General features: G+C 31.1%; 1 protein-coding gene across 1 annotated transcript in view; it reads right to left on the bottom strand.

The window, feature by feature from the left end:
- Window positions 1-24,694, bottom strand: part of LOC127703146 (uncharacterized) — a 151,460-nt gene that overhangs the window by 66,497 nt on the left and 60,269 nt on the right. The window contains exon 2 of the mRNA XM_052207644.1: window positions 15,128-15,314. Coding sequence (XP_052063604.1) covers window positions 15,128-15,299 — 172 coding nt within the window. The 5' untranslated portion in view covers window positions 15,300-15,314. The remainder of the gene's footprint in view (window positions 1-15,127; window positions 15,315-24,694) is intronic.

The following is a 24,694-nucleotide window of genomic DNA, read 5'->3' as shown; positions in this document are numbered from 1 at the left end:
AGAAGGAAGAAAGCATGATATACCCATTTCTAGAATAAAAAATAAACTCCAAGTACTCGCAAAGCGGTTTGTGTTCGTACCGGAAGACAAATAAGCCAATAATGCAGTGGTGGTGTGACGCATATCAATATCAATTCGTCTACATTCAGGTCCGTACGCTCCACAGAGAGTCAAATTGTAAACAAGCATATCACTGCCACTACCCAGCTTTAAGCCTCTTTTGAACATTTGAAAGTCCCGACTAAGTACTGGTTACCTAAATTACACAAACAACCATTTAAATTCCGTTTCATCTCCGCATCTAGTAAGTGTTCTACTACTAATCTGTCAGTGCTTCTAACTACCACCCTTACTTCTATCAAAGAACTTGTTATTAACTTTTGTAATAAAGCTTATGAAAATAATGGTATTAATTATTTTTAGAGTATTAAAAATTTATTAGAGGTTATAGATAAAATACGTGCTTTTGATGGTCCTTTTAATTCTGTTGACAGTTATGATTTTTCTACTCTCTACACTACACTTCCACACATTCATATCAAAAACAGTTTTCGTATTTAATTAAATGGTCTTTTGAAAATTATCATGGCAAATTTATTTGCTGTTACTCCTTTAAAGTTTTCTGTAACGAAAAAGGAAAGTATGCTAGATACACTTACTGGAAATGTGAAGATATGATTGAAGCTTTAAATTGTCTCCTGGACAACATATATGTACGTTTCGGCGATAAAATGTATCGACATGTAGGAGGTATTCCTATGGGCACTAACTGTTCCCCTTTAATAGCAGATTTATTCCTGTTTTGCTATGAATCTCAGTTTATGACCAAACTCAGTAAAAATACGTCATTGTTACATTTGGTTGGTACATTCAACAATACCTACCGTTATCTTGATGATATTTTTTCGTTAAATAATCCAGAGTTCTCTAAATATACTACCGAAATTTACCCAAAGGAACTTACTTTTAATAAATCTAACAGCAGTAGTTATCCTTTTCTAGATTTAGACATTTCAATTTTTAAAGGGAAACTCCGTACTAAAATATACGACAAAAGAGACGATTTTTCATTCCCTATTGTTAATTTTCCCTTTTTTGACGGAGATGTTCCTTTGGCTCCATCATACGGTGTTTATATATCCTAACTCGTTCGTTATGCCCGTGTGTGTAGTGATGTCATAGAATTTAACGAACGTAATCAATGCATCACTGGTAAATAATTATGTCAGGGATTTCGTTTCCATAAATTGCTCAAAATTTTACTAAATAGTAAATTTGGCTGTACCTGTAGAAAACTTATTAAAACGGTATTTCACATCCTAAATTTTAAGGATATATTGTACTTAAAGCGCGGAAATCACTATGTGATCCGTGTAAACTCATCGAATCTTTAAACACACTTATTAGTAAAGGTTATCTTACCAATGTTATAATTGGTTGTTTGAATATAGTTTACATTGGCACAAATATCGATTGTGTCATCAGCATATTAAAACATAACTAAATTTGTATTCTTTTCAAACAGTTTTTTGGGATATATAAATACACATCAACGTTCATTTTCTATATAGAGATTACTCTATCTTTATATTACATTATACATATTTATTAACCGGTTAACTTATAACTATCCTACTGCCTGTCGATACTTTTATTTTGGCATTGCACAAGTCATGTCTTCTTTGACTGTCCATGACGTTAAAACACTAAATCCCTGGTATGTGTTTTAGTTGATTTTAGTCTCTGATGCATGAATTTTTTATTATTAATTGTTTTTGGCTTTTAACTAGCTTTCAGTAACTGCGAGTACTCTCAAATCGTACTTTCGTGTTAATTTGACCTGTTGATACAATTTGTAATGTATTATTGTTATTTAATTTTTACTTATTCAGTGTTATATCTATTCTCATTATTTTTAATATATACCACCTTAGATAAGTGTTTAGTATGACGACAAATAATCACTTTTGTTCTCGTACTAGGAACAACAAAATTATTTGTTTTGTAAAAATTATTTCCGTACTCCATGTATATTTTACAACAAAATTATTTCCGTACTCCATGTATATCTTACAACAAAATTATTTTCATTTACCTGTGTACGTTATTTTATTTGGCGGCATTTTGTACAAGGTTATGGTTCTGATATTGGTTTACATCTAACCCCCTTGTTTTATTTATTTTGTATTTACATTGTGTCATAGATCAAACTTTTCCGTTCAGTGTATGTTCACTTGTTTTTGTTAATATGTCTTTTGATTGAGTTAAGCCATTTTAATTGATATTTTATAGTGTGTCTTTTTATGTTGTGATGTTACACTATTGTTTCAGGTAGGGTGAAGGTTTGCGCCTATTAAAATGTTTAAACCCGCTGCATTTGTTTGCAACTGTCCTAAGTCAGGAACCTGATGTTCAGTGGTTGTCGTTTGTTGATGTGGTTCATCAGTGTTTCTCTTTTTTCGTTTTTTATATAGATTAGACCGTTGGTTTTCCTGTTTGAATGGTTTTACACTAGTCATTTTTTGGGACTTTTATAGCATGCTGTTCGGTGTGAGCCAAGACTCCGTGTTGAAGCCCGTACTTTGACCTATAATGGTTTACTTGTACAAATTGTGACTTGGATGGAGAGTTGTCTCATTGGCACTCATACCACATCTTCTTATATCTATTAGCAGCGGCCAACTGAATTTTTAGGACAGGAACAATAGAGTCGTCACGGAGCCACTGATATAAATAAATGCCTAGGGTGGAAATCGAACCAACGTACGCAAACTCTGTTGTCGTATATATATAAAGAACAAAAGTCCGGTCCCACAACAAATAAAATATATAAAATTAAAATATATATTTATTGAATGGAAAAATTAATTAACTAGGCTTAATCATACAACATCTTCTTATTTTCATATTAATAAGCTATAAATGTGTTAAAGGTAACATTAAAATATTCATTGCGGAGGCTGGCTTCAGTTGACCCCTAATCAAAAATGTATACTTATTCAGCAAAAGGGACGCCAAGTTAAACTCCGAATCATACAAATGAAGACAAACAAAATTAAAAAAATACACAAGACTAATCAAGGCTAATGGTCCATGTCTTGGGACAGGCGCAAAAAAAAATTGTGAGATCCCTCCTCCCCCATACTTCTAGCCAATGTTGAACAGAAAAAAAGCAAAACGAACTGTAAATTTTGGTTAAAAAAGTCCGAATCCGATGTTCACTTGTCTTTAAAAAAAAAAATCTGCAAATACTGGTTAAATTCGAAAGGGAATGTTGAAGAAAACCAAAATATCATACTTACACATTTTTGTTGTGACGTTGGGTTGCTGGCTCATAGACATACAGATACAGATATTTTAAAATATTTACTGAAATTAAAACAAAACCACAATGAGACTAAAACACTTAGCATTTCATACTGATCATGCTGATATTTACAAATAACACTCTGAAATAATTTTTTTTAATAGCAAACACTGATATTTAGGACATCAGTAATTACTTTCCGAACACACTTGGAGTTAATAGATACTGTCTGATATTTCTAATTAGCTTACACAGGTGATTTTGGATATGTACCTGCGGTTACTATGACTTCATTTAACAATGAAACGTTTACTACAAACTTATAAAGTTGAATACATATGATGGTGCAAATAATGTAAGAAAACTGGAAACGTATAGAATTGAATTCACTGGAAGTTTAGTTAGCTATTAAACCAGGTTTATCCAACCATTTTCTTCTGAAAATACCTGTACTGAGTCAGAAATATAGCATTTGTTTTTCCCTTTTTCCGTTGATTGATAGCGTTTGATTTTATCAGTTTTAATGGACCCCCCCTCTTTTTTTAATTTGCCTTGGAGTTTTGTATTTTTGTTAAACTTTTTCATTGTGGCTCTTTTGGCGGAAACTGCAAAAGTAGATCACAGACTAGATACAGACCTTAAACTAAATAGATTGATAAAAGACAGCGTAATAAGGGGTTTCAATAAATTTTAAGTTGAACTGAATAAAATACAAATTGAACAGGAGAAAGAGGTGTGAATGCCCGAGCATTCATTTTATTGTTGTGATGCTCTTTTACCCCGTCGATTTTGTTATAACTTGCCATCAATCACGGAGTGTCTATCCTTATTCAACATCTAGATTACTGTGATAAAATATTCCATTCAATTCAATTCCAATCTTTATTGTCATTCAAACTAAAAACGTGGACGACAAGTACCAAAAAACAAAATGCAATTTAAAGGAGCAAAATGAATCAATCAAATTCATTAGATTTAGTGTAGCTGCGTATAAATGTATCACAGTTGTGATATGTATGTAAGTTGTATCTTCTATTTAATCATTGGAGAAGGATAATTGCACATGTGAGGGTATAATTTGAATTGTTTTATGAAAATAAAAAACAAATATAAACTGCATCGGTGTCAACTGATCGTGTGGCTTTTTTGTGACGAAAAGATTTAATCTAGATTACATAGAAAGAAAATAACAATACAAAACTTTTGGAATGAAATTCTTTGATCCGAAATTATCAATGTCAATCATGGAACTTAATTTTAAACTTAAAATGTAATCGTGAAAATGTAAATACATTCTTACTCGCAATATAAATATTTACCAGATACTATGTTCGAATCTATATTGATGCAAATGTCCCAGCATTTATTTTTTTAAATACGTGTATTTCTGTTAAAGGTAAACTATTTCCACGAATCGTTTATTGATTTTCGAATTATGTATGCAGATATATTGAAACAAACATTTAATTATACCAACTTTACTGCTTCACCATTGTTATTTATCCTGACTATCAACATGCATTTTTGTTTGGGGTTTTGATAATATATACATAATTATATATAGAAGTCTATAAAAAGGACCAACTAGCAAGGTTAATATGTACCGGATCGTCTAGAATAGACGATACTGCGCAGATAAGGAACAAAATATATAAGTCTAAATATTTGCACAGCGGTACTAATATAAGATGGTAATATACGAAGATATTGTTGTAAAATCGTGTAGACAAATATTTCGGCTTAACAAATAGTTTTCGTCAGTGTCAATTACGTTTACAATACTGATTATATATATAGGTCATATATATATATATATATATATATATATATATATATATATATATATATAAGTGCCTATAAATAGCAGCACATGACATACAAATCTATGGGAGTGTGGATTAATCAGTACAGAGATTAATTCAATTACACAAATAAAATTATAGATTGCCTAACAATGTAATTTTAACACACTATTTAGTATGTAAATATAAGAATGTTTAAAATATTTACAAAATGATGAAAATAAACGCAATATTTCGCTAGACTAACTAGTTTTATCAAGCGTGCATCTATCCAGGTGAAATCGGATGTAGATGATAAGAAACTTTTGCAGCTCAATGTATATGTTGCACTTGAATTTAGCTGCCTTGAAAATAATACATAATTTGGATGAAGTTCAAGATTTTTACAAAATTGGTAGTTGAAGTTAGCAACGTCCATTGGCCAATATTACAGGATAAAAAGGACGATGCTGTGTACTAAATTATTCTTTATCTTTCCTGTATCTTTTCTCATCTTTTTCGTTAAGACCATCAGGTTCTAAAGTGTGGAGTTGGTGGATCCAAAAATTTTCTCTTCTCCTTCTCGCCGTGGTGTCCCACTCGGTGTTGACTTCTATGATTTGGAAGGTAACTTTATCAAAAGAATGTTTCGTTGAACGAAGATGTCTTGTGAGAGGACAGTTTTTGTTGGTTTTGTACCATGAACGATGGTTATTGAGCCGAATATTAAATTTGTCCATTGTTTCTCCCACATACTGAATGCCACATGTGTCACATGTTAATATATAAATTGAGTTCTCCGTTTTACAGTTGGAATTTGAGTAGATGGTATAATTTTGTTTAGTAACGGAGCTGATGAAAGAACTGCTTGTATTGGCAGCTTTACAACACAAGCAGTTCCTTCGACCACATTGTTTGTAGCAACCGGGAGATGGAGTAGGCTGCTTTGCTAATACAGATGTCACTAATTTGTCACGGATGTTTTTAGGTCTTCTGAAGGCCATGACTGGTGGTGAGGAAAATACTTTTTTAAGATTTGAATCATTTTCTATAATTTTCCAATGCTTCTGAACAATGGAAGACACATTTTTAAAATCAGGATGGTAAGTGAGTACAAGGGGTGTTCTGTTAGCTGCTTTATTCTTATCTTTGTACTCTAGAAGTTCTTGGCGACTAGTTTTGTTTGCTCTTTCGAAAGCGCTATCAATGATGTTGTTATTGTATCCTCGAACAACTAGATGTTTACGTAGTTGTCCAAGTCTAGCATTTTGCGTATTTTCAGTAGAGCATATTCTCTTGATTCGCAATGCCTGGCTGAATGGGATGCCACGGGAGCAGTGTTTAGGATGGCAACTCTTAGGAGAAAGGAATTGATGTTTGTCCGTTTGTTTGGTATGAAGGTCCGTTATAATGGTTCCGTTCTTGATGTAACTCGTAGTGTCGAGGAAGTTTATTTTCTCCATAGATGATTCATATGTAAATTTTATTGAATGGTGGAAAGAGTTACAGTGTCCTAGAAATTCATTAAGATCTTCTTTCATCAGCTCCGTTACTAAACAAAATTATACCATCTACTCAAATTCCAACTGTAAAACGGAGAACTCAATTTATATATTAACATGTGACACATGTGGCATTCAGTATGTGGGAGAAACAATGGACAAATTTAATATTCGGCTCAATAACCATCGTTCATGGTACAAAACCAACAAAAACTGTCCTCTCACAAGACATCTTCGTTCAACGAAACATTCTTTTGATAATGTTACCTTCCAAATCATAGAAGTCAACACCGAGTGGGACACCACGGCGAGAAGGAGAAGAGAAAATTTTTGGATCCACCAACTCCACACTTTAGAACCTGATGGTCTTACGAAAAAGATGAGAAAAGATACAGGAAAGATAAAGAATAATTTAGTACACAGCATCGTCCTTTTTATCCTGTAATATTGGCCAATGGACGTTGCTAACTTCAACTACCAATTTTGTAAAAATCTTGAACTTCATCCAAATTATGTATTATTTTCAAGGCAGCTAAATTCAAGTGCAACATATACATTGAGCTGCAAAAGTTTCTTATCATCTACATCCGATTTCACCTGGATAGATGCACGCTTGATAAAGCTAGTTAGTCTAGCGAAATATTGCGTTTATTTTCATCATTTTGTAAATATTTTAAACATTCTTATATTTACATACTAAATAGTGTGTTAAAATTACATTGTTAGGCAATCTATATATATATATATATATATATATATATATATATATATATATATAGGTCAAATAGATTAACAATACAATAATGTAGTATTTTTCATCCATAAAATCGCCATTACTATTTCATACGAGTTTAAGTACAGTACAACCTCTGACAAATTCTGAAAAATGTCCAACATCTGGTATGGTCACCATCTAATGGTCACCAATTATTGGGGGTAATAAATAAAGGCTGTTCAATAGTCATAGATCGATTAAGCCAAAACAAATCCGGTTCACTAACTAAAATCGAGGGAAACACATCAACTATAAGAGGAAAACAACAGAACAACAACAACACTGAACTGCTACAAAAACAAACCCCAATATGCATAGAAACGGACTATTTGATAACAAGTGCCATATTCCTGACTTGGTACAGGACATTTTAAGAAAAAATGATGGGTTGAACAAGGTTTTATGGCTAACAAAACGTCCCGCTTATATGGCAATGTTAAAAATACGGCTAAAATGACAACATTACGTGACAGGAATACAGTACAAATAAACGCAAGAACACTCAGGACAGAGAAATACATGAATAAGTAATATAATAGTACATTACAACATGTAAACCACAGAATAACAACGGACACCTCCCATTAGTTTACGACAGTACACCAGTACACCACAATAGAATTATGAACTGTGCGTTACACGAATGTATCAACGCCACAAAAAGTGACGTCACAGTTTCTAAAAATAAAATATAAAATTGGTATTAAGTTGGTATTGTTGTTGTTTTATGTATTTTCTAATCATTACAAGAATATTTATAAAGAATTGTGTTAGTAATGGTGTAATTATTTGTATCTTCTAACCATGTCGGTCTTAAATCAAAACTGTGAAAAAACAAATAAATCATGTGCATATAGTTGCTTTAAGCTAAAAAATCATTCAAATGAACTAGCTGATTAACTAGCTAATAAGTGATAGGATGTTGGATTTTATTTGGGTCCTAAAGTATGAGCTAGTGGTCAATATTATTAGGCTACCTGGTGAGATGCAATAATATTTATCTGTTGAGACGTCAGGTGTGAAAATGACATCCTACATGTAGATCAAAACTTTACTTATACAGGTATATAGTTCTTATCCCTTTCTAATAACCTCTATGTTAATAAGTTTGACTCAGTGAAGTAGAGGTTTTGTTCATTATTCATTGGATTAGAAACTGATTACATGTATCAGTAACAATGGAGTTAATTTGAGTATGTGATAATAATTTTATCATTCTGCATTTTTTATGTAATACATATTTTCAGGCAGTGTCATTTATATATAGAAAAATTTTCATTTGAATTTTCTTTAAAATGCTAAAGATACAGGCATTTATTATTGTGACTTGTTTTTTTCTAAAGGACTAAGAAGGAAAATAATGTGTCACAATAAAAAAAAAAAAGGAAGAGAAAAAATGTTACAAATCAGGTTTGAGAAAATTGTTCTATACTTTACAAGTAACTTATTTTAAATCTTTTTTTCATTAAGTACATATATACAGAGATATATGTAGATCTTTGTTTATGTTTTAAAACAATTTTAAACACAAATTGATGACAAAAGTTAATAGTTACAAATAATTTTGGACTGTTGTCTGAAAACGAAATAGTAACCATAACCTATTTAATGAAACCATTTTCCTGTGAATTTTTGGTTAATTGATAAAAAGTCACAAATCTGGTAGGAAAAAAACATTTGTTGATTTATATGTAGAATGAAAGTCACAAGAAAAGTATATGAAATTTCATGATAACATATGTATTTGTACTTCTTCTTCATAACTGAAAGATCTGTACCTCAATTGAAATGTTTTCAGCTGCTATCCAGTTAAAATATAAAACACTTCTTATCAGATTGCAATAAAATATAAAATAAATCAATAAAATTATTTTAAAGACAGGAAAACAATACTAAAATAGTTCTAAAATTTGATGATACATGTATAAATGAAACTAACCTTCTAAAATCAATACTAATTTTTTAAAGGTAAATGTGAAATTGGAATCTTATGTATGTTCTGCAGATAGAAAAGCAAGAATGAAATCATTTATTTTCTCAGAATTAACGTAAACATTAGACTACATGGGATAAGGGTTTAATACATGGTCATGTTTTTGTTTCATTTCAATGATTGTTTATTGCAAATAATAAACTTTCCCTGATTGTATTGTTGACCTAAAATTTGGTACATGAAGATGTTAAATTTCTACAGTAAAACTCAAGACTTATAAAACTAACTGGTCTTAATTTTAACTTTCACCTTTCCTATCAATTGTCTACTATATTGACATAATATTACACTGTTTAAATCATCCAAAGAAAAGAAATTGTAGAAATGATTCATAAACATTAGTTCTTTAATAATGCTGCATTTCTTTATTAATAAAAATTCAATACTATTTTTTAAAAAGAGAAGAAAAGTAATAAAAAACTATTAAACAATTCACTTAATTTCTAAAGATACATGTAATTTCGTGAACGAAAGAAAAAACAGAATTAATTTTGAAAATTCAATTTAACAAATGATATTTTCATTTTTATTGTGAATTTTAATAGTTTTGTTCCCCTTTTCTGCAAGTAGTTTTCCTACAACCAAATATTGTCCAAACATCTCAAAGTCAAGGATCTAGTCACTATTTTTTTAATATTGGCATACTTAGCTATTTCAAACTTGTTCAACTAGATTTTATTTAATTTTCTTTCTTTTTACTTATAAGTATCACTAATTAAATGCACAAATTCTCTCAAAACACAGACACATTTAAACAATATTACCTGTAATTTTTTTTTTAAGTTTGTCACATAAATGCAATCAGAAGTTCCTTTGACTGGTGATTTAAATGATAGAAATACCTTGTGTAATAGTTAAAACACTGGCGGTATAATGACGAACATAAAGGGCCACCATGGTGGACATACATTTTTTTACCAACATTTTTCAGAGTATGTCACAGATAGTAATGTATGTTTATTTAATCACATTACACTTTTTTCTCTGAAATTTGATATTTCAAGCACAGCATAGTGCTTAGGTAATTTGAAGGCCACTTGAAGTACATTTTTGCTTATTTGCAGTTTTGCTCTAAAATGCTGAGACCGTTTTGGAATCCCATCTGTGAAAAAAGAAACTTTAAGGCAGGAGTTACACAATTGATCTGAGGCATTCATTTCCAATTAACAAAAAAAAAAAAAAACCAAACAAAATAATGCAATACGTATAACGTAATGTTTTTTTTAATGTTATTTCGTCTAATTGACCATACGTGAAATTCATGTAACAAAAGACTACCCATCCCTTATAACAAGCGTTAAGTCTTTTTTCCAACCATTTCAAAATTATTAAGGAGTTGTTACTATCATATACAATTATAAACATCAAATGACGAAGCAGACTCCCTTTTTAAGGTCAAAAGTTTGCCAAGTCCTATAAAATCAGTAACAATATGTATTGCTCATAAGACAATTAGATATAAAGATTTAAAAAGCGGGTTAACTGGAAAAAAATCATAGTTTCTGCAATCATTAAACGGTTATACATCAAATATTAATAGAATATCTGCATTGAGGATTGACAAAAGAGGTCAGCAGTAGGTAAACAGTGAGATATACTATTTAATCTGTAACTGCACATTTTACAAATACTAAATATCAGCTATAACGTTAGGGTACCCAAATTGTACCTATTTTGACAGTGGTTCACCTACGTTTATTTATGGTCCAGACAAAAAATTTATGTTTATTATGTAGATGTATCCTTATTTACTATTTAGTTCCATCAATTTAATTTTGAATCCATATTGAATCATTGAAAATTGGGTTTGAACCGACCTCCAAACGACCCATGATTCTGTAAAGAGGAGTACCTAAATTGCATCCATGCTTTAATTCGCATCCGTAAAAATCGAAAAACTGGTGTTTTGTTTTATTTCTTCAGATATTAAGAACAATTTGACAATAGTCCATGCTTACTAACCATTCTTTTAGAAATAAATGCCTATAACATATTTCAATTTCTCATTTTTTAAAGTTTACTTTTTGTGGACGTCGCATAGCCACGTTTCCGTAGATTTTACTTTTTGGAGTGAATACTTCATCTATGTTTACAAAACTTTGCATTTTTAAAAAAGCTAGGGATTTTCTACCCAGGAATATATTACCTTAGTTGTATTTTGCAATACCTTTTGGATGTAAGGGTCCCCAATACTCTTTAACTTCGAACTTTATTTTACCTTTTTATTTTTTTATTCGATCGTCGCTCAGGAGTCTGTTAGAGACGCAACGCGCGTCTGACGTGAAAAACTTAAAGTCTGGTATCTATGATGAGTATATAATTCCATATGACAAACAAGTAAAAATCTCGCACAGCGAAATAATGCTCCCCAAACTGCAAACTTATTGAGAGAAATATTTTTATTTCAAGGTTTCAAAATACTAATTTGATTTGAGAGACAAATACAAATATGTATTATTAGTGCTCATTGTTCACCTGTATGAAAATTGTTACAAGTCATAGTTGAATACCATCCCGAAATCAACTTTTTTTATTTTAGTAACAGTGACCTTGATCTTTGACATGTGTTAATCCCAAAATCAATTGGCGTTATACCATTCCCTACAGCTTCCTTCTGTGTAAGTTCCATAAAATGCAAGAGAAGATCAAATGACCTTCTGGAAACCCTTTTCCAATTTTCCTAAAGAAAGTAACAGTGACCTTAACCTTTGACCATTGAGGAAACAAAATTATTATTCGGAGTTTTTCCACACACAATTCTATTTTTGGTAATAACTTTGACCTATTGACCTCAAAGGCAAAAGGCTTCTTTGTTTCCCTATATTTTCTATCTGTTTAGATTTGGTTTAAATCAAGCAAGAGACATTCAAGTTATCAAACCTGTTATTTCGGACACTCGGACAGAAGGGGAAAACGGACGACAAAGCGCATAGTATATGGTACCGAATATTGATAGGGAGCATAATAACCTCTTATTTTCTAAAAAGATTGCAAACAAAGAAGAAAACATCCATTTCTTCACCGATCAGATATAAAGATTGTGATAAAGTTCATTACTACAACTGGATCGATACCACTACTGGTTGAATGCAAGTTCGAGATGGTTCCATCAGTTGAGAAGTCAGTGCTTCGGTACTGACATGATTTATAAAATGTTTGATTCTTCTTAAATTCTTCTTTGATTAATAAAAAAATTACTGAGAAAATTAGGTTCCATTACCCTCAGACAAAATTGATCGTAACCGAATTTGGCTACTTTTATGTACCTTATAGTCGTATAGCTCCTAACGTTTCTACGTATTTATACGTCCCTGGCTTTCAAATGCCGGGGTTTGAGCGTTCCTGGTGAAGGTAAATCCACAAAGTGCTTCGGACGCCCGAAATGTATTCAGTATTATTTTCATCATTAATTCATTAGTATATTTAGATAACTTAAAGCATAACGAATATGAGATATTGAATCAATTATTTTAAAATGGGGATAGTTTCTTTTTTTACATCATTACATACCCAAGGGAAAAAGCTAACCAATTATAAAAACAACTTGATATGCCTCTCCGAGTACCTTTGATTAAAAACGAGAATAACAGAAGAATCATTACTTGATATCCTCAATATCAACAAACAGGCAAACACAAACTTATATCAGACGATATAGAAGCAAGCCTGTTATTTTTACATGTGACCTTAAATTAAAGGACCGTTGAATACCCTTTTTCCGAAACTTTTACATATTAAATAAGTGAAAAGAAATGAATGTCATATTTTTATTTTGTACAAACTGTACAAAACACTTCAGTGTTATCTTTGTATGGGGGACATCTCAAACTACCACATTTCGCTCTGACAGGATAAAACAATGCACCTTCTTCGTCGGATGATCGATTGTCCAACGGTTCTGCCTCTCCGTCCATACAGATATAGTCTTTAATGTTATGTCCTTTATTTTCACTCATCAAGAAGCAAGTGTACTCGAATTGCCATCCTTTGTAACAGGACTTCCTTCCTAATTTATAAAAACAGAAATGTGACTTACCGAATTAGACTATTAACCGGATTTGTAATAACATAAGCAACAAGACGGGTGCCACATGTGAAGCAGGATCTGCTTACCCTTTCGGAGCACCTGAGATCACCCCCAGTCTTTGGTGGGGTTCGTGTTGCTTAGTCTTTGGTTTTCTATGTTGTGTCATCTGTACTATTATTTGTCTGTTTGTCTTTTTATTTTTGGCCATGGCGTTGTCAGTTTGTTTTCGATCTATGAGTTTGACTGTCCCTCTGGTATCTTTCGTCCCTCTTTCAGATAATGATCAAAGTACAAGTTGATAAAAAAAGACACCTGCTATCATTAAAACAGAAACTTTTTCTTTCCGCCTGCAAACAGCACATGGAACCTCTTTTTGGGCCATACTAGCAGGTAAACCGGATGGCTTAGTGTTGGAATCTATTTCATACTCGGCACCATATAGTATATTATTTCCATAGGAGTATTCTTTACCATTTTCAGGATCACTGGGTAAACAGAGGTAGTTGAAACCTCCTCCTTTGTTAGTATAATAGTTACCTCCTGCCTGTCCTGAATAAGTTTAAAGTAATTATCTTATTACAAATGTTGTTATTCAGATTATCTTTTTATACGTAACAATGACAACGATATCGCAAACCAATTTTAGGCATTAACATGCCAGTAGTTGAGACAGTAAGTTCGACTTTAGATATGTGTTATGGATTGCTACGCAAACATTAGCAAACGTTTTATGTTTAAGTATCCCTTTCAATAGCTTCAACTATATCCGGACCCTAGCCATGTCATATCTTTAGAATCAACTAAAAATACAAAAAAAAGTTATTTTTCAACGAATACCAGGCCTTCTCTAGGGGAAGTAGATTATTTGTGTTATGACATTTGTTGTAATTATTAATGAGACAGCATCTAATATGATAAAACATAACAAGATTTTTAATATGTCATAAATGTATATGAATATACATAGGTAAAAAAGTTAATTCACAAGCACAGAATTATATATTTATCATAAGTTTATAAAAAAGAAAAAGAAAAAACAAGAGAAAGCGAGTTAAACTGTCTTTCAATGTCTAGCACTCTCATCCATCTATAGGAAATTGTCAGACTCTAATTTAATTGAAATGATAATAATAATGAAAAAACCATACCTGTATACACAATATACGATTTTTCAGGACAGGTTTTCTTCACCCATCTGACATATGTCACACCAATATCTTAAATATACAATTTGAAAGCAAATCTTTAATTTACAGTATGTACTGTAATAAAGATGCATTACAAAAGAGCGTCGTCTGTCGTATCCAATATGTTGCTGATATACTGGACGGCTTACCTTTAACGTGTTTGTCACAGGCTATATATCGTTTACAATAACAAAATATGTAAAGAACCTCTTGGTGTTGATATAAATAATCACTGAAATACTCATTTTCACAGATAAAATTAAGTTTTTTTCCATAAAAATTATAGAAATTAAAAGAAATTAGGGGTATGGCCGTAAGTTGTTAGCGTTTGATTTTGTCAATTATTTTGAACTTCGCCTTTTATAATTTGCCATAGAGTTCAGTATTTTTGTTATACTTTTTTTGTTTGTTATCTTGAATTGTATATTTTTATATAAATTTATGATAATTAAACATTGATTTACTACTATCGCTTTAATTTACAAATAGATTGTCAATTCATGAAATCACAAAGGTAAATTTAATGATGTTTTTGTACTAACAAAAAATACTTACCCTGTTGTGAAGGTGTTACAGGACAGTCCGCTTTACGGGAGGTATGCAAGTAATGCTTCATCATATCAATAAGAGACTGGTATGATGGTGTCAGGCTGTATTTTGTGCAATCATGTCCATAAGAATTGACTACAAAGGCAACAATGACAGTGGCAAAGCTGTATGTGGGCATTCTGAAAATCGAGTACTAGTAATAATCAAAAAATCAAAAATCAAAATAACAAGGCTATGAACAAAATAACACATTTTAAAAGTACATATTATTTTTACCTTCATGACTTCCAGGAATTCTTCTATGCGTTAATGCACTATCTTCATTATATCTTATATCATGAATTGATTTGCCGAAATCCGATAGTTTTAAATTTTATCATTCCGGGGACTTTTATTACCTACTATACAGTATGGGTTTCACTCATGGTTTAAAGATGTACAGTGGTCTCTGGTTGATAGTTTTTTAATTGGCAATCATACCATACCTCCTTATTTTTTTTATATTTATTTACAATCGATCCAATAATGATTATTATGTACAATTTTAATTAAAATAAGGATAAAAAAGTGATTCAGTGTTCAGCTTGTTGAAATTTTTTTCAAAACTTTATTGCAAAAGCATTAATATTATAATGTGGCACATCTGCCCCTGAAAACGACATTAAGATCTGACCTACTACAACCATTGACGATGCATTGGAATAGGCACATGCACACGTGACAGGATCTAAACAGTTTTTTGTGATCGCACCCCTCCTATCTTTTAATATCGATCAGTGAAATAAGGGAAGGCACATTGTAGAACAAACATACAAATCAGTAAAGGAATAGGACTTCACTCTATAATACAGGTATATTAGATAACATAATTACATGTACAACAGAAAATGTATATCGTTTCAAAGTTTGTTCACAGCTATTTAGGCAAGTTCAACTACTTAAACAATGGGTTCAACACTCTAATATAGGTTTCTGCACTTCATAGAAACGTCATAAATAGTACAGGAATGCTATACCTTGAAACAATATTAAATGCAGAATAGTAAAAAATACAGTTGTACATAGATTTAACATATAGCTGTACAATGGAGTCTACGGGAATGCGACCAGAGAATAAATCTCATTTACCGAAAATTATTCCATAGATATGTATGGTATAATTTTCACGATTATACAAGACTTAGCAGTGGGCAACTGAATTTTAGACAGGAAAACCGGAGTCGTCGCATAGCCACTGATAAAAATAAATGTCTAGGGTGAAAATCGAACCCACGTACGCCAACTCTGTAGTCTTATATATTCAAATGAATAAAAGTCTGCTCCCACAACAAATAAAATAAATCAAAATTAAAATAAATATATATCAAATGGAAAAAAATAATTAATTAGGCCAAATAAGCTAAACATAAAGGCAACAGTAGTATACCGCTGTTTGAAATTCATAAATCGATTGAGAAAAAAACAAATCCGGGTTACATGTGTTAAAGGTAATATTAATATATATACTGATTTTTTTAGTTAGGATAGGTTGATAGCCTGAATTGTCGGTAATTGAGATTGTATAGCTATAGTAAAGGTTAACAAGTTGTAATACATTGCTGACATCTCGACTTTAATGAAGTTGCTTAAGAAAGTAATAATAAAAAGTTTAGACCGTTAGAACTAGATAGGGTCTGAAGTTTAAATTTTAAGGCCTATTTACAAAGCATGTTTTTTTTTTATCGTGACCATTATGGAAACCCTTTTATATCAATTTCAGTTTTGGCTTTTAAACGTGATTTGATTCATTCAAAATATAAGATTGATTCCTGTGCATTAATATTTAGAGATAAAAACATTTTTGAACTTCCTAATTTTAATTAATAAAAATCTACTTAGTCCTTGCAATTAACCTTTTGATCTTGGAATCCAAAACCCTTCAAAATCTCAGAAATCTGTCATCTTTCGTCAATGACATCCATGTTTACTCCCGAATCTCTTTCGCAGCATTCCTACAGATAAAGACTCAATTTCTTCATCGCAAAGCATATTAAAAACATCTTATTCTTTCAACATGTTTTCGTCTGTAATGTTATTCGACGACATTTGGAAAGTATGCGTTATTTATTGAAAGGATCGGAAAGGGTAAATTTAAACTGATTCTTATCAAAAGTACTTTTTCAGGTAAAAAAAAATATACAATATGAAATGTTAATCAGCGAAAGCTTCTGTAGGTAAAAATAGATATTCCATATTTTTGGGGTAATTTTTCAATGTATCGTAAATTTTTCAAAAGATATGAAATAGCTATTTCTTATAAAATCAAATTAAGAATGCTAAGATATTTAATGCATACTAATTTTTTTTTTCATAAGCATCATTACCCCACTGATTAAAAGCATCATGCTAGATCAATGATTCCCTGTGACATCATCAAACGGTTTCGGTAATTTAGCCATTTCTGTAGATCTCTGAATTGAGAATGAAACCGGGGAATGTGTCAAAGAGACAACAACCCAACCAATGAGGAAAAAAACAGCCCGTCCCTAATTGGTCTTTAACGCAGCGAGAAAATCCCGCAACTGAAGGCGGGCTTCCACTGGTTCCTAAACAATAATACTAGATCAGATAAATGGATGCCATACTAAACTCAGAAAAAAAACCAAATCAAAACATATAATATTAAAATCAAAACATACAAGGCTATTGAAGGTTAGAGGTTCCTGATTATGGACTAGAGCAAAAATGCGGCGGAGTAAAACATGTTTTGTGAGATCCTCCCCCTCCCCCTATAACTCTAGCCAATATGGAATAAACAAATACATAGCAAAACACACAGTCAAACTCAGTTAAAAAAGTCCGAGTTCGATTTTGGAATCGGTACATATAATGTAACAGAAGAAACTAAGCAAAAGGACAATGATAAACATACATTTAAAAAGGACTTCTAGCAGTTACTGACATGCCAGCTCCAGACTTCAATCAAACTGATTGAAAGATTATGTCTTCATCATATGAAAATCAACCACAATCTCTCCCGTTAAGGGTTAAGTCTCATGCTTTCATAAATTATACGAAAAGAACATAACCCGTATGCCAACAACTGGTTTTAGAATAAAGGTGGTTATTTCCGATTCAAAGAGCCTATGAGTGAATCAATATTAATTCTAAATGCCATCTTTCATAACTTAACAACAGTATTGTACTATATTTTTTGTGATTAAGTCTGTTTTTTGTGCTTTGTATAGAATATTACCATAAACGAATGGATGTGAAATACCTGCACGCTGATTTATATTTACGAACGATGTCCTTGTTGCGATCATAAAATTCAGTAATATTTTTAACAAGTTTGTGATATCGAATATCCTGGTGTATTAATTTTTCAGTAAGACAGAGATTTCTTACGTTAAAATCCAATACATTGTTACATACACGAGCGGATAATTAACAATAGGAAATGAAAAATCATCTCTTTCATCGTAAATTTTAATATCTAGCTTCCCGTTAGGGATATAGATATCAAGATCCAGGTAAGGGCAGTGTTCGTTGTTAATATTATTTTATTTAAAGAAAGTTCAACATGATAAATCTCTTTAGTGTACATACTGAATTCGGCATTATTGAGAGCCAAAATATCATCCAGATATCTAGAATTATTAAGTTTTTGTTCCAGATGTTGTTTAGATAGGTCTTTGCTGATTTTAGACATCAATTGTGATTCGTAACAATACAGAAACATGTCCGCAATAAGTGATGCACAGTAAGTTCCCATTGAAATTCCGGTAACTTGGCGATATACGGAATCTCCATACCGAGCAAAAATGTTATCTAGTAAAATTCAAATGCAGTTATCATATCAAAGCAGGTCCAATTGACATATTTTTTATGTTTGTTGTTACTAAAAAATTACTTAAAAGAATTTGAACATATATATTCAAATTCTGACTTTTTAAATGCCCATTTAATTAGATAATGTGATTTTTTTCGTAATGAGATTATAATTATGAGGCAAAGTGGTGTATATAGTTGAAAAATCATAACTTTGAACAGATGCGAAATCATCAATATGCGCCTGCAGTTTATCAAGTACTTTCAACGAATTTTTGACACTCCAAAATTTATTAATTCCGCTATTTTCGTAGAATTTATTTGTAATACTGATAAATTTTTCAACTATCTAATAACTGAAATATAGTTTTTGAAATAACATGCAAAATCATGTCAATAAAACAACAACCGTCCTGTAAAAACAAGAACTCGGAAAAAAGTCATCTTTCGGACTAATTTTGTGCACTGTCAGATTTTCTCTATCTATCATGTCTAATATGGATTTCAAGATATAAGACAACAAATGCATTTTACTCTTATGTTTTATTTTTAACCATGACGGCCATGTTAGTTGACAGACTTGACAAAATATAGAACACAAATAAATTTTATAAAAATAATTCATTCCAGGTGCAGTTAAAACTGGTTCAATACGTTTAGAGGAGATGGTCTTAAAAAACGTGAAGGACTGTTGCCCAGTGATGGTAAGTGATGGCAAAAGTTCACTTGTTATTTAAAAAGATTTAGAAATACTAATCAAATATATTGTAGAAGAATATTTGGTCAAAGGCAACTGATACGGCCTTTGTGGATACAGTCTTTTTACTGTTACCTTTGGCCAGTTTGTTTACGATGTATTAAAGGAAATTTGTGTAGACTAAAATTAAAAAGCAACCCAACTACGCAAAAAGATTTATGAATCTGAATCTTCTTGTGAACTTATGTTGTAGTTGATTACAATATAAAAAAAAAGAATCTTCAAATGTTGGTTAAATTTGAAATGGAAGGTTGACGAAAACCAAAATATCATACTAAAACTTTTTTTTGTGACGTTGGGTTGCTGGCTCATAGACATATAATCCATATTTCATTACGTTTATATTGTAATCAACTACAACATAAGTTCACAAGAAGATTCAAATTCATAAATCTTTTTGTGTAGTTGGGTTGCTTTTTCATTTTAGTCTACACAAATTTCCTTTTATACATCGTAAACAAACTTGCCAAAGGTAACAGTAAAAAGACTGTATCCACAAAGGCCATATTAGTTGCCTTTGACCAAATGTTCTTCTCCAATATATTTGATAAGTATTTCTAAATCTTTTTAAAATGTTACAGGATGAAAAATCTCCCAAGTTTGAAGAGAACATGTCTTTACACACATTCAAACGTTATATATGGTTCGACAATATAGATGTCGCAGAACGGAAAGATCATCGCGATGTCTGGATAACAATTTCCCGAGAGTTCAAGCAAACACGGGATCTGATGAATATAACTTTGAACAAGCAAAGGACAGACGAAAAAAGTCTTGCAGCCTCAGTTAAATTGTTGCATTTCAAAGTATCAAGTAATAGACTACACGTACGGACTGAATACACTTTAGAAAACAATAAGAGAAAAGGAGTCACTTTTTAAACACCATTCCTTTATTTTTTTTAGAAAATAAATAAACCATTTAGGTGCTGCTTACAAAAAAGATTCAGAGGGCATATACCAGGTAAAATTGCTGAATTTTACGTTTAGGAATTTTGGGTACCCAATACTTTTCAACTTTTATTTTCTAACGACTTTTGAATTTTTTTGATTCGAGCGTCACTGATGAGTCTTTTGTAGACAAAACACGCGTCTAGCAAACAAAGTTTCAAGGCTGGTGTCTTTGATGAGTTTATTTTTGACTCCTTTGAAGTCCCTTGATACAGAAAAATCACTTTTAGACCCTCTCTTGAAAAAAAAAAAACTAAACATAAAAATATATTTAAACCAGGAATGCACCAAACATCTCTTCCTGTTATAAAGATTAAATAAGATGATATATGGATGTATTTGAGTGTATTCAGCTGAATATCATCATTATGCTTTTCCGGGATATTTGAAAAAAAAATGCACACTGGAATAAAAACCCCATCTAACATCACATACTGATCATGCTGATATTTACAAATAACACTATGAAATTATTTTTCTTTAATAACAAAACACTGATATTTAGAAAATCAATAATTACATTCTGAACACACTTGGAGTTAAAAGATACTCTCAGATATTTCTAATTAGCTTACTAAGGGTGGGTTTGGATATGTACCTGCAGTTACATATGGATACATTTAACACTGCAGAAGGTATACTCCAAACTAATAAAGACGATTACGTATGATAGTGCAAAGGATTAATCAAATGTAAGAAAAGTGGTACCGTAGTAGAATAGTATTCGGTGGGGACCATTGGCGGAAACTACAAGAATGTAGTAAAAAGGGTTTTCAATAAGCTTCAAATTGAACTGAAAAAGTACTGATTGAACAGGATTGTTGTAAACGTAGAATTCTGAGCGTTCATATTTATAAATAAACACCATTTTTGTAGAAAATAACACGATTTATTCACACTGTGTGTATCATACAGACGTTACAAGGTTCACATAACATACAAAACACACGGCATACACTCCGACAGTTCACAACTTTCCAGTTATTCTGTTAATTCGTCAACAGTCCCATCCAAACATATCTCTCCTCTGACGTCACTATTACACAACGGCATAAAACGGGAAACAACGTTAACACTGTATTGCGTAATCACGGACATGTAGACAAAGTCACAATCACAACAAGGAGAAAGATGTGTAAAGGCGCAAACATTCATTGTATTGTTGTGGTACTCATTTATCCTGTTGATTTTGTTAAAAAGAAACTGGCCATTAATCACAGAGTGTCTATCCATATTATTATATAAAAATGAGTGTGGCAAAAACCAAAAACATAAGTACAATTGAAAACAACAAAGTAAATCGAATTCGTGAGTTTTAGTGTAGCTAAATATACATGTATCACAATTGTGATGTGTATGTAACTTGCATCTGTTTTTTTAATCATTAGAGTAGGATATTTGTACATATAGGTTATAATTTGAATATTGTGTTATGAAAATAAAAAATAAATATAAACGGCTATCAACTGAAGACAGATGCTAACCGTTTCACCCGGTCCAATTATTATATATGTATATATCATTATGGTATAAGTCGATCAGTTATATATTTTTCAGTAGCTTACATTCAGAAGAAATTTCAAATTGATGATATTTTTCTCAGACATATACTATTGTTTAAAATATTCACATACCCCATTTTATTTGAAAAGAGTAGACACATAAACCTTATTTTATTGCAGAGTTATAGATTCAGTAAAATATAAAAATTAACACTTTATAAATTTGGTGCGCCCCAAGCATTTTTCTGGATTAACCTTCATTAAGAACGGTCAAATCCAAAGATTTGAAAGTAAAGTATGGACATATAATGAAGTACTTAAGGAGCTATATAACCATACGCAAGTAAAATTTTGCTTCGAAGAATATTCGTAACAAATGACTCTTATCTGCTAAGAAAAATCTTATTCTACAACTCTAAGTCAAGTATCAGCTCAATATTAGCAAGGAGTTGACAACAAGATATAAGTATAATGTAGTGATGCAGTTACATATAACCCATTTGTTCCAGATAGTATGCATTTGCTCGACTATTTTACTTTGATGAACGGGTTGTCTTTTAAATATTGAGTTGATACCTGGAACACCGTACTATACTTTCGTTTGACCTATTCAAAACATCTGGACTTTTCATGTAAATAACAGTTTCCTATCTTGTTGTCAACTCCTTGTATGTTTACAACAATCCTTTTCAATTAGTACTTTTTCAGTTCAATTTGAAGCTTATTGAAAACCCTTTTTACTACACTCTTGTAGTTTCCGCCAATGATCCAGACATGGGGTAATTGAAATATGTAATTGTAATTAACCGTAATTAATTACAATTTCTCAAGTAATTGAATGTAATGTGTAATTGAGCATTTTTTCAATTACAAGTAATTGTAAGTAATTAATTACATAGCCAAAATTGTCTGTAATTGACAATTACTTTTCAATTACAACTCAATTATATTTAAATTTTGAATCAGAAAGATTGAATCTTGTGTTTTCTCAAAAAATGATGAAAAGTCATGACCTTAGTAAACGTAGTTAGCTGACAAAGCAAAGCCTACTCAGTAGATTCTCTGTGATGACACAACAATGGGAGATTCTTAATTTTGTATTGAATGAACAAAAATAAAAAAGAAGAAAAAAAAAAGATTGAACAAACATGCCATAATTATTTTTTAAGAAACCATTAGTATGTCACTGTCTTATACCTTAATTAGCTTGTTACCTGCATGTATAATCAGATAGATATTGTTAGACATTGATTTAACATAATCAATTTTAAAGGACATACAGTAGTCAATCAATAAATATAACCTCTGGCTATTTGTTTTATTATAAAGTATATACTGACTGTTTTTACAACAGTTTTGTTTGCATGTTAAACAGGTGTTAAGCCAATTGAGAGAGATAAATATACCCCTAGGTACATGCATTTTTTAAAATTAATTAATTGTGATTAAAACTAAAGTATATTTTTATAAAAGGCTGGCTTTCAAAATATTGTTTTTAGGAAAAATAATTTTAATAAGTTGTGATAAAAATAAAAAATCATTTCAAAATATTAAAATTAGGGCTCTCTTTTTGTATCATTTTCAATGAAATACATTATTAAAATATAAAATTTTAAGAGGTGATTACAACAAAATTTAATATTTTTAAATTATTGAATTAGGCTTTTTATCATTTTGAGCAAAAAACTAAACCAGACCTCTAGTCCTAACGATTCCTGATAGACAAAGAATTATGTGCACTTCAGATTTATGTATGTTTTTTTTTTCTTTATTCCTGTAACACACCAGATATCTAACTTATACTCTTCTTTGATACTGACTGAATTTGAAAATAGTCGCTGTATATCTCATTCGTTATTATTATAAAGAAACGTATGATACTTATGCACATATCATAGAATAAATGAATGTTTTCAATATTTTATCTAAACTTTCCATCAAAAGTAATTGAAGTAATTAATTACATTTGTCAAGCAATTGGAAAGTAATTAATTACATTGGTAAAACAAGTCAAATGTAATGTGTAATTGAAGATTTTGTAATTGTAATTGAATGTAATTAATTACTTTCAAAAGTAATTGACCCCATGTCTGCAATGATCCCCACCCAATTCGATTCTACCACGGTACCACTTTTCTTACATTTGATTAATCCTTTGCACTTTCATACGTAATCGTCTTTATTAGTTTGGAGTATACCTTCTGCAGTGTTAAATGTATCCATATGTAACTGCAGGTACATATCCAAACCCACCCTTAGTCAGCTAATTAGAAATATCAGAGAGTATCTTTTAACTCCAAGTGTGTTCGGAATGTAATTAATGATTTTCTAAATATCAGTGTTTTGTTATTAAAGAAAAACAATTCAAGTGTGTTATTTGTAAATATCGGTATGATCAGTATGTGATGTTAAATGTTTTTTTTATTCCAGTGTGCATTTTTTTTTCAAATATCCCGGAAAAGCCTAATGATGATATTCAGTTGAATACACTCAAATACATCCATATATCATCTTATTTAATCTTTATAACAAGAAGAGTTGTTTGGTGCATTCC

The sequence above is a fragment of the Mytilus californianus genome, unplaced genomic scaffold, assembly GCF_021869535.1.
Source record: "Mytilus californianus isolate M0D057914Y unplaced genomic scaffold, xbMytCali1.0.p SCAF_5, whole genome shotgun sequence".
Classification (NCBI taxonomy): domain Eukaryota; kingdom Metazoa; phylum Mollusca; class Bivalvia; order Mytilida; family Mytilidae; genus Mytilus; species Mytilus californianus.
Note: the sequence above shows the minus strand (reverse complement) of the source record. Positions and strands in the feature narration are given on the sequence as shown.